The 12,623-nt window shown below is 39.5% G+C and overlaps 1 protein-coding gene across 2 annotated transcripts in view; it reads right to left on the bottom strand.

The window, feature by feature from the left end:
• Positions 1-588, bottom strand: part of ect2 (epithelial cell transforming 2) — a 34,454-nt gene extending 33,866 nt beyond the window's left edge. For both annotated transcript variants that reach the window (XM_070909102.1, XM_070909100.1), the window contains exon 1: positions 456-588. In XM_070909102.1, the coding sequence (XP_070765203.1) occupies positions 456-588 (133 nt within the window). The remainder of the gene's footprint in view (positions 1-455) is intronic.
• Between the last annotated feature and the right edge of the window lie 12,035 nt (positions 589-12,623).

The raw sequence follows: 12,623 nt of genomic DNA, 5'->3' as shown, positions 1-12,623 counted from the left end.
GATATTCACAAAGATAGCCCATAGCTTGTGTCTTTTTGGCTGTTCAAAAAGGAGTGTTGAGTCTGTCTGTGATAAATATCCTAGCATTAGGTAGATTGTTTGTTATATGAGACAACTGCCTAACAAAGCAAATTACCTAGAGATGTTACTTGGCTGAAACTCCAGTTATACAAGTATGTAGGTAGCCCACTGCCACTGTATATTACACTAGTGAATGAAAGAATGTAAACACAGTAACTGGGGGGGAATGTGATTAGAAGCCCAAACAGCCTCATCACAAAAGATTTATCCTTGTAGTGTTGCGGTTGTGATGTCAATGGGTGAAATGCGATGCTCAAATATAAATCAAACCTGCTGTTAACTCCTTCTTTCTTTTTTAACAGCAGCATTTTGTTTTGGGTATGTAGAGATATTTAGGGAAAAAAAGAAAAAAATGATGACCCCTGCAGACTGACCTTCCCCGTCTTCACACGCCATGTCCAGAAATATATGGTCCTTGGTGGTTTCGGCTATCCTCGAGTCATAGACAGAAGAATCCACCAACAGACTGCGAGCTGTCCCCAAAGTCACTATGCTGCTGTCAGCCATGGCAGGAACTTAAGGAGACACCAAACTGTCCAAACTATCAAAAGTTACAGGGAATGAACAGAGGGAGACACAGAGGGAGAACACAGAGGGAGAACACAGAGGGAGAACACAGAGGGAGAACACAGCAAGGCAGGGAGGAGAGAGAAAGTATAGCAACAGGGAAGAAAAGGAGAAGGGTGACAACTGTCAAACTAAAGGCAAGAGACACAACTTGGCATGACTTCAAACATAAATACTGCCTGTCAGACAATTCTACCGTTGAGAAAGCAACATATTTGTGAACTATAATAACTTTGGTAAAACTAAGCATAGGGTTAGGGTTATTAATTTGTTTGATTGTTTACATAACAGCAGTCATACCTCTACCGGGTACTTGTCAATGCAATGCAGTAAATCTCAATGCCAACATTAAAAAGTAAAAGAAAAGAAATATTTATGGATATGGCTAAAACAGAGGACAAAAAGTAACATGGTATAAACATCAAACAAGCAACACGCTAACGTTAATGAGGTTATGGCTATGAATAGAATAGTTAACGTTATTTTACTTTCATATAACATAATAGGCAAGATGCCTTAAAATATTAGGAAACTTAATGTAAGGGATGTATCCAACTTTATTTAACGCTAGCCCAGTTAACGTCAGCTGCTTTCACCACAGCACCAAATTCCCTTTGCTTAACGTCACCAGTGGTTAGCTAACGTTAAGTGCTTAACTAGCTAGTAAGTTGCCTTTCCAGCAGAACAATAAAAATAAATTCAAAGTAAAGCAAACTTACCGACTGTTTTGGTGGCTGGTACCTTAGGTTAAAGAACAACAGAAAGAGGAGCTGGCGTGGCGAAACTGGCTGCTAAACCAGTTAAGTTCAATCAGCTCTCTATCTAACTTAGCTAGCAAGCTACCGAGCTACGTTAGTAAGTTCTGTCATCAATACAATGAAAAATTCCTGGGAATCCCTGTTCAACAAATCTGTAACATCTCTCAAGTCCGGTATCAATGCATGTTGCCCTTTAAGCGTGAAAATAGTCCAAATTGTCGAAATGTGGCTGCTTTCGTTTGTTGACGGCTAACTACTTCATAGTAGTCCAGAGAAGGTGTCAGTCTGTTAGAGCTCAATTCAAAAAGCAAGGCAAACAACGGCGCCGCCCGCTGATTGGGCAAGAGGGACGGAAGACCGGCGGCTTCCGTCCGGCGAGGCCAATGATTGGTCCGTTCATTCAAATCACGACGCACACTGTTTGGGTGCCCAGCCCTGCAACCTTCATGTACTGTCGGAAATGTTTTATTACTTTCCGAGACAAAGATAATAGTTGATGTACTAAAACTTAATTTGACATAATCTAATTACTACCTTAACACAATTCTGCCAGCATAATTCAACAGTATAGCTATGTAAATGAAAATATACAACCTAACGATCCACAAAGATTTTTCAATGCAATTTAAAGGTTTATATTCCTTCTGAAAATGTATTTTATAGGCCTTTATACCCACCTAAAGCCTAGTAAAATAAATGATAAGAACCGAACTTGCACGCCTGTTGAAAAATTATGCTTTGTATTCTGCTGCTGTAAAAACATAACTATCTGCTACATGTTACACAAAGCAATAAAAGCAACGTTTACCAAAAACAGTTCTGTTTAGGGGTCTATACTTAGACATAAAACATGATGCGACTTGTCGTTTATAATGATTTGTCATTCTACATGTTGCAGGATGCTGTATTCCTATGGACTCAGACGGCACAGAAAAACAAACAAGCAGTCCGACGGAAGGGCACGCATGACAAAAATGTTGCTATGGTGACATCGTATTGTTTACAAAGAATGGAATAAATAATATTGACTAAAAAAGCCGTATCTATTATTTAATCTGTTGATTCTAGTAATGCACGTAGCTATAATATGCAGCTTTCTCTTGATATTCTATTGCAAACTTAAAATTAATGTTAAATTCCCTCCAAAACGTAAATTCCATGCAAAACGTAAGGTCATTCACTCATTTACAACATGGATAGTGAAAGGAGAACTGCACTGTACCAGCCAATCCCATTGGTTAAGGGAAGCAGGGTGATGGTAATTTCTGAGTTGGCCTACAAAAATATGTCATCCCTGCAGCACTCTGTATGGCAGCCATCTTACTTGGGTCCAGTTTTAAACTTAAGCCTAATACAAATTTGTCAAAATTTAAATCCAAACACACGTCAAATTGCATTGACATCTATACAATCTTTGGTTTTATATTCCCCAAAAAGAGGCACAGCTGTGACGTTTTGTCGTACCCGTATGTGGTCTGGTCTATTTTCACCTGACCTGGATACCCTTTGCAAGTGGCATTTAGAAATATTGAAGTCAGATCATACAGTTTACAAGGAGTACATGCAAAAAATATATATGTACCCGGGGGATTAAGCTATTTTATAGCCTAATGGCACATGTTATATCCTAGATAGTTTTTGGCAACTATGAAAAAAGAAGGTGTAAAACATATTGATATTTCTTATTTCAGAACTCAATCTTAATCATTGCCTTTTTAAAAAAAAAACAACTGACATTTCTCCACAGACCTAGATAATTTGTTCCCTTATTTGTTCATATTCCACAGTAGAACAAGTCATGTGTGATATTGCTGACCCTGAAAAATCAATAAAATATTCAAACTTATTCCAAAAATAATGTATTCCTTGGCTACTTCACTGAATAGCTGCTTTGCATTGATTCCATATTTAAATGTGGTGCTACTGTCTGTAGGTTATCTATAATATTCCCACAGGGTGCATTATAATGCCCATGCAGTACTTGTACAGTACTATGGTTTTCTCTCCTATTTTTCCTAAAATAACAGGATGTTATGTACGCGTTTTCATTTTAACTATGATTATTGAAACACATGCTTCAAAATTTGTGACAGAATCACTTATACCTATAAAACTCACTTTCTCGCTTGCCCTGAAACAACATACCCTGTTGCATTTACTCAGGTGACTGTAATCTTTCTCAGAATTGGTTGTTCCTGTAAACTAAACCTACTAACCCAAAAATAAAATATATGTGAGATGCCTGGATTTCACCTCTCAGACTAAAGGAGAGGTGAAGAGCACATTTCCACAGGGGTTTTGTACGAGCTTTGTGAACTGGCTTTTGTTTCCCCAGCATAGTGAAACAAATGTGTGTTCAGCACACACACGGATGATAAATCCTCTCAGGCAGACAGCAACCCCTCTGCTTGAGGTTAGGCACATCCACATACACACAAAAACAAAACCCATCATTGCATTATTACATTAGCAAATCCACAAATTTTTCTCTTTCTCTTTTTTGTTTGTAAAAATAATCAGGAGAGAATGTAATGTTTATTAATTTAGGGGCATGTATATAGCATGAATCAATGCCACATACGCCAGCATTTGTAGCCTAAGTTAGTTTACAATGCCAGTCCCTACAATTCTGATACTGATCCCTCAACTCAGGGTAGCTGTTGATACCAATTCCCAATCTAATACCAGTGCTCATTTTTCTCCCACTGCGTGGAAGTCATAGGAAAAGTTTTTATCATATGGTGACATGAGGTCAGGGATGAGGCTGGTTTAACTTTTGAGCAGAGAAAAGAACTGATTCTGCGACAAACTGAGCAGGAAAATTGGCTGTTGAGAAATTGTGGAGGGCAGCAGAAATCAAAGGACTTGAGGTGGAGGAGCGTAGGTTAAGTTTAAGTGGACCTGATGCAGGTGTGGGCCATGTCTTCCTTGCTGCTCCTCCTGCTCCTCCTGCTGGTGTTGTTGATGTTGCCAGTAATCTGCGTTGGGTTCCTCGAGACCTGGATACTTTTTTTTGCACTTTTTGAGAGGGTAGTGGTCAGATTCTGACCGCACATTACTTTTACAATGCGTGCAGACAAGTAGAGTGCAGGAAGCTTACTATGCTCTCACTGTGGCTGAAAGTCAAGGTTCTGCAACGGTTAAGGCTGTGGTGTTTAGGGCATACAAGTCGCTGCCCGAGGCGTGTCGGCAGAGGTTTCGGACATGGGAGGCGTCAAGCAAGCAGACGCATGTTGAGTTTGAGCTTTGTGTGATTTGGTGATTTTGGATTAATTTCAACATTTTGTTTCCAGTCACATTGCTCTCTACATCAGTGAGATTAAAGTGAAAACTGCTGCAGAGGCCGCTGGACTGGCAGATGAGTATGTGCTTATACACAGGGGTGGCCGTGAGCACCAAACTTGGGACTGGTTACGGGGGGATTGCAGTACGTTTCGTGCAACAGGTAAATGGGAGGAAGGAGCTAGTCCTAACTTTAACCTTGAGAGCAAGGCTCCCAAAAAGTAGCCTTGGATCACTCGGACCAAATCCTTGTCCTAAAGTAACCGCTTAATGATGCAACAACTTGCTGGAATGACCTGACTTTGGAAAATTGACCTCATCTTTCTGTCTTTGTGAAGGCAAGAAATGGCTTCACCAATAGAATTACAACAATCTGTCACATTACACACTCAAACACACACAGAAGCATGTACACACACACACACTCACACACACACACACACACACAATGATGCAATCAGAGAGACACAAAGTTAAAAAGACAAACAGACACACACACGGTGGCCCTTTGGGTAGCAGCATGTGGTCTCGAGGACAGTAAAGACATTCACTTCCAGCAATTCCTTTGTTTTTCTTCCTCTACTTTGACTTTTGTGAAATCCTTTGTATGCTCGTCGCATTCTTGGGGCTGTCGGACCACTCCTCCAGTCATCTTTCTGACACACGCAGACACAATCTCTGTCTGTCTTTCTGCATTCAGCCCTCAGGAGGTTCACTGTGCAGAACAAAGCTTTATCAAGACCATATCTTCCTCCTACCCAGCTTTGTCCTCTCTGCACTTCAAACCTTTATAGTTCAAGCTCAGTCCTCTTCTTTGACGCTCAGTCACCAAACACACACAAATATAAAGACACACGAAAGTTAAGGGAGACTACCCATTCTTGAGATAAAAGCAGGCCTATAGAGAAATATATCATACACCTCATCAGACTGCATCCGGAAGACATTACAGCTAAAAACGTGTCAATAATATTCTGAATTAAACACATCATTTTTTGTGGAGCTGATGATGGAAATAGTGAACGAGTGAGCCATCTCGCTTCCTTCTCATCTCTGTTGTCCATCAGAGTTGCGGGCAGTGACGAGCCCATGTTGCTTTGTTTAGAAACAAAGAAGTGCCTGAAAGCACAGGCAAGTTAAAGTGTAAGCAACTGTAGCAGAGAATTACTCATTACATAGACTCTACACTATGCTAACCGAATGGCCACAGTTGCAATGAGTCATTGTTACTCTTTTTATAGGATGCGCTGACAACAACAGAAATATAGAACGTCAGCAGCAGAGTTTACAGCCGTGCTACTCTGTACATTACTTTGGCATAGTGATGCTTTAGCGTGTTGGCATGCCAACATTTGCTAATTAGCACTAAACACAAAGTACAGCTGAAGTTGAAGGGAATGTCAATTGTTTTTTTCCCCACAATACTTTTGGTAAGGTTTGGTAAGGACTCAGCCAGGCTCTACATGATGAGCTACTGGGGTAGCACAAATGTCAACCTCATGCAGTCTGCAGTTTGCACTGTATGTTCAATATAAATGTTTCCTCATTATTAAAAAGAACATAATGTGATATATAGTAAGTACTATATAGTAGTTGTATATTAACACAAACACACATATATACAAGCAACTGTAAGCATCCTGATACAATAGCAGCCTTAACTCGTCTCCATGTCAGTGTCTGAGGCCAGACAGACAATCTGGAGCATTAAAGACTTTATAACACACGTCTCCTCTCTTTAAATTATGCTTTCATCTGGGGGCAGTGGAAAGCAGATTAAAAAGTTAGCACCAGTCGCAGACAGAGAGAATACATTATGCTTTAAGTCTAACATTAATAGCTTGTTCTCTTCCCCTTGATGGGGGAGCAGAGGCCCGGTTGGAATGGTAATGATGCAGAGGCTCCACTCCACCACACCTGAGGAGCCACTGATCACTGACAAAAGAACAGAAATACACCAGGGCTTTTCATGATGGCTCTATTTCATCACATATTTCAACATACGGAAAAGCCATTTACACTTATCACCTTGATAGCCATGTCCGCGGCAAAAACAGAGTAAAGTCTGTTTTTACTTCTTCCCCTGCTATTTATTATTTGTATTATTATTATTGGTATTACTCTATTCTAATATAGTCTTAAATCACAATAAAAACAAGCTGTGATGACGTGCAGAGAGGATTCTTGACAGACAGCGAGTAAATTCACCGCCTGCTTGGCGCAGACTTTAATAACATCCCGTTTGAACACCCATCTTTTCTTGACTGGTCTGGAAGAAAGAGAACACAGCTCACATTCCTTCCACATACTTTCCACATCTCTTCCATTCTACCTGCGCTTTTTTTCTCTCTCAGTTTCGGGTGCAGTCTGCATGGTTTAATCTTCTGTTCAGACAATGTTTTCTCACTGTCTTACAAAGTGAAATACTTGTGTTTTTCCTCTTGTTCATAGTTCTACAATGACAACAGAAGCACAGAGAAAGTCAAGGATGACGCAAAGAAATAGTTGTATGATTGCACTCTTGATGACTTGAAAAGATTTCCTCTTGAATGCCAGTAAAAAGAAAGCTGAGTTTGCAGCAACCACATGAATGCTTATGATTTTAGCAGCATTTTCTGAACTTTTTGTTTTTTGTGAAGCAGCAAATGGATTGGGACTGAACAAAGGCGATATTTTGAGCACAAATAATACTTTTCAAGACATCTAACAACTGCTGAATGCGGATCTTCAAATTGTACTACCTTATCATGTAGATGTAGAGAGCCTGGTGATTGAGCTCCGCATATATTAGTAATTTGTACCCTTGAATTATGGTTAAAGGTTTATTACAACTTGGGTTTCATTTTTGTAGTTTTGGCCATTGGTTATATCGTCATTATAACACTGTTCTCATCATAGTAACTTCTTAGTAACTGTGAAGATCTTGGAATGGGACAACAGCACTGAAAATGTGTCCAATGGGGCTAGAAACACCACCAGTAATCAGATGATCAGGCAGGTTGTAAACTAGCCAACAGTTTTTTCAGATTAGCTACCACTTTATTTCAAGGTAAGTCAGAAAGTAAGTACACGGTTCTAAATTAACAATAATCCCTAATTGCACAGGAAAAGTTTGAGTGTGTACAAACACAGAAAGCTGGTCAGCTGCTTGTGTTTCTTGCCCCCTCAGACTTCATTGCAGTGATGTTAATGTGTTCCCAGATCTCAGCAATCGCTTTGCTGAGTACAATGTTATCATTATAAATTGAAAAATGTTATCAGACCTATGAAAATAAAACACAATTTGTAATAAACAGAAGTTTTCTTTTAATATTGTTCACTTATTGCTTTCATTTCATTTGTCCATGTCCCTTCAACACTCTTTATACAGTCGCTACATTAATTAAATAGTGAAAGTCAATGACAATCTAAAATAACCGATTGGATTTATACAGTTTTGTTTTCATTTTGGACTGAAATAGTTTTACTTTGGGTTTTGCTTGTTAAAACCGCTGGTGTTCTCACTGAATTCACAACACCAGGTCAAATTAGGTGGGAAATGGATTACTTTATGGCACAGTTGGAGGGCGCTGCTCCACAGAGCAGAAATGTTTCAAGATATTGAAAAGCGACAAAAGCTGTCACAAAGCCACAAATGTTGTCCTAATCAGAAACCTTGTTTTGCTTGCATGCATAATAGCTGCATCATTTTATCTGGTTAGCTCACCTGGATAATGTAACAGTCGCTCATATCAAAGGATGTTGTCTGATTGTATGTGGTCCTCTGGTACCAACAGTCCTTTTTCAATATGAAGTAACGTGGTCTATAAGAAATGTGGTCTTAATTTTAAATCTACCACCTCTATGCATTTTAAAATTCGGAATACGAAATAAAATAAAAAAACAGGGTGACAAAATCCATATTGTAAATGCATATTATTACAATGAACCAATATGTACATTACAATGACAGATGTGCAATATACAGACTTGATGAATTCTATAATATAGATAAATGGCAATTAAATTGCGGCAGGATGCAGTACAATAGAAATATTTTCTTTACAAAGATACAATATTTTTCATTTAACATAGGATAAACAAAATATACAGCATGTTGAGTACTTCTTTACAGTGAAATTAATATTAATGTATATGACCTTTAATAGAGTTTGGCCTTCTGTTTCAGATTGTAAATCCAGTTTCAGTGTCAAAACATCTGTCTATCTATTTTTCCATCATCCATCCATCCATCTATCCATCCTTCCATGGATCATCCATCCACCACCCACCCATCTACTTAGCCATCCAATCATCCATCCATGCATTTTCTTTGATCGCTTATGAAGGTCAGGATGCTTAAACTCTGACTGATGCCAGTTACTTACTGTAGTTGTATTACTCAGTAACTAAGTCTAACACATTCTGACATGTATTTAGTTATCAGGTGAATCTTGTAATGTCCTTTTGGTTTCTTCCTTCCATTTCCAATAAGTTACAGTGAATAGCCCATAGAATTCAATCTGTCAGCAGAAATACAATACAATACCGAAAAGCCTCCGAGGGAGAATGGTGTGCAAAATACAGCAGTCATACAGAAAATCGATCTTAACTCAAAGAAATATGCAATAAACCAACACTGATGTTTATTTACAATTACCAAGACGTCCTCCCGACCCTCTCTATGAATGAACATTCAGTGTACAGTGCTATCTTCCTGTGAAACCTATACAGCTGATGTTAGGAAACAGCCCAGGTGCTGCTTGCTAAAAAAGCATTTCCCTGAAAAATCACTTGCAGCAAATAACAGTTCCCTGACTTTTTCCACAACATACTGTAGTAGACATGAGCACATGTCAAAGAATGCTTTTCAGTCTACCTGGCCTACAGTGGTGACGTTCACAAATTGCTAACAAATGTTAATATCTCATCAACAAAAGAATTGGTGTAAGTGCTTTCGACATGGACTTTCATGAATGAATCCTATAATGCTGAACTATTGCTTGGATTTAGCCAACAACAACAACCTGGCGCTCAAAAAAAAAAGCAATTTCAAGGTTAGAATACAATCAATCTGGTCTCTGATCAAGTATGCGTCTGAACACTGCTAGCCATGAGCCGATGCTATATGAATGTGGAGATAAATCAACAGGACATGAAGAGATCTGTGTCCATGAATTAATACAATATTCTGAATATTATCCATTGAAAATGAGCTTGCTCACAATGGCATAAAGTCTACACATTGTTCAACATGCTTACAAACTCATATCTTGGTTTCCAATTGCCTGGATAACATCGAAGCTGAGTTATTGACCATGAAGTGTTTATATGCACACAAATCAGAAACACAACGCTTGAACATGTTCTGCCTAGAAATGAGTACAAGTAGCATATCAAGCCACAGAGATACATTTGTTTCCTAAAAAACGACCCCATTAAACCATGTAAAATAAATACTTTTTCTCCTTTAGTGCACAGAGAAGAACGACTGGGTTATAAATTCAAATATGATATCTCTTAACCTCTTGGAACAATTTATACAGATAATTTGCATGTCTACAGGGTCAGAACGGGCACGTTGAGATAATACATCTGATGTAACCTAATGACATTATGTGGGTGCTCTACAAGGGCGAAGAAAGGCAAGCAAGACAACTTCTAGGTTCTTCTGTAGATTGCAGCCACTGTAAAATGTCTGTATTTTGAACCTGAAAAGTTGGAAGCAGCTGAAGGAGGTCAGCGGAGGCAGAACCTGGTCTGAAAGAGTTTATCCAAGTCAGAAATGGGATTTGAGTTTTCAGGTATCCAGCCCAACCACTCGGGAATTGCATTTTCTACAGTACGTAATCTGAATCCATCCAACATTGGGTATAAAGTTCGGAGTCCACATCCATGCAGTCTTCAGTTCTCCACAGTTGGCAGCTGGTACTTCCTTGAATTAAAAGTCTCATATGGCTCTGTGGCATTCAGGCATGTTAAGGTTCCAGATTTTTCCAGAGTTTTCATTGAGAAGCTTCATGAGTGAGAACAACTACAGCTGCAAAACAATAGCAGGCCATATTTGTAGTCCAACATGAAGAACTACAAGTAGAAAACTAATATGTGCTTAAACTCCTCCATAGGAAATTACAGTTGAGTTATCATCCATGTTTGTGATCCAACAAAAATATTTGTAGTCCAATGTAATGAACTACAAAAGTCAGCCATGTTTATGTGCTGTCCTGAAACACATCTCCACACGTACTGGCTTCATTTTCGTTCGAGCTGGAGAGCGCTGCTGTACACAGATCACTGAAGATATCTGGAAAAACAATAAAGATTCAAATCAGATTAAACATTATATGATATAGAAAACAAGCATGGGGAAATATGGACAAACTGTGGCATTCAAACACAGTGTTTCAGAAGAGGGATGCACAGCCTGTACTGCAGTGCCAATAAAATATGACACACCAAAATAAGCAGCTTTAATAGGAGTGTAAAACAAGGAGACATAATAGTGAGGCGTGCCGTATCTGCAACAATATCAGCCAGTAGAGTGCATAAAGAATTATAGGGAGGCCAGACATGGGCAATCAACACAGACAGGTGAAGAGGGCTTTTTGTAAATGGGCTCCACTTAACCAAAATACTGAAGGTCAACTGCTAGAGCGTGGAGTTATGTCCTCCAAGTATGACAAAAAAACCCTCAGAAACAGAGGAAGAAGGAGATGAAGGGAATAGAAGAGGAGGGCAAGTGAGGAGAAGGAGGGGATAGTTGTTTTGAAGAGGGGCGGACAAAGTTCTGTAACAAAACAAGTGAGGCCACGGCAAACATTTCAAGGACCAGCCTTCAAGTCGGCATGAAAGGGAGACGGTGGAGAGATGGATGGAGGACAGAGGGGACATTGAAGCGAGAGAACAGAGAAAGAGCAAAAAGTCCAGGAGTGAATGTTCTGTAAAAAAACCCCAAAAAAAAACCATTATTTATTTTTTTTATTTTATGGCACCAAACCATAAACTTATCAGTAAGGTGTTGCATGTCATGTCATGATTGATATAAAAACATATACACACACGTGGAGCTCTCAATTATCTAAAGAGATGTGAAGCGAGAGCAGCAACTGGATCCATAAGTATTTTGTTAATTGTTAATTCCTATTTTAAAGTTGTTCCTAAACACACGAGTCTCCTGGATAACTTAAATTCAATGTATAGTAACTTTATTGTTTTTGGTTGTAGTCTTAAGTGTTCATTGCATTGATAGTTATTAGCTTTTTACCAAAAAGTCCAAAGACTATTTTTTCTTCCTACATCCACTCCCAGCATCTATAATAGAGAGAGAGACAGAGAGAGAGAGAGAGAGAGAGAGAGAGAGAGATCATGGGGAGAGTGTAGTAGAGTGACATCATGCTCTGATTATTCAACTCAACAAGCCAAAGCTCCTCCATCTCCACCCTTCCATCCAACCTGAACCCCATCCAACAGTCCCTCCCTCTCCCAGAGCAACGGCCCACCCAATCCCTCCCGGCCCAAATTGCATTTGAGAGAGTGACGGAGCGATTGACGAAGTTGGAGTAAAGGAGGGGAGGGAGGAGTGGATGGGTGAGTGAGTGCGTTACAGCAAGGCTGCCAGTGGTTAGTCAGAATAAGCCGTGTTGTTACTTAATGAGTGACCTCCTTCAGATGCTGTCTGCAGTATACTGGACGGGACCCGCCCTGTTTCCTCTGTTAAAAGGTTCTTGACTAGCCTAGAACATGAAACACAATGCAGGGGAGGGTCTTCACTCGCTCACAGGAGGAAAGAAAACACAGTAACATTTTATTTTACAGGTCCCATAGTTTCCATATTTCCTAGAAACGAATTGCTATGTAACAGTAACTGCTTTTCTTCTTTGAACACAAACTTGAGATGGGACAGATATAAAACGGGCAAATAAAACTGAGCAAGTCCAAATCCGTCTCCATCTCCCC

This window comes from Enoplosus armatus, chromosome 7 (genome assembly GCF_043641665.1).
Source record: "Enoplosus armatus isolate fEnoArm2 chromosome 7, fEnoArm2.hap1, whole genome shotgun sequence".
NCBI classification, from domain to species: domain Eukaryota; kingdom Metazoa; phylum Chordata; class Actinopteri; order Centrarchiformes; family Enoplosidae; genus Enoplosus; species Enoplosus armatus.
This window is presented reverse-complemented; position numbering and strand designations above follow the sequence as displayed.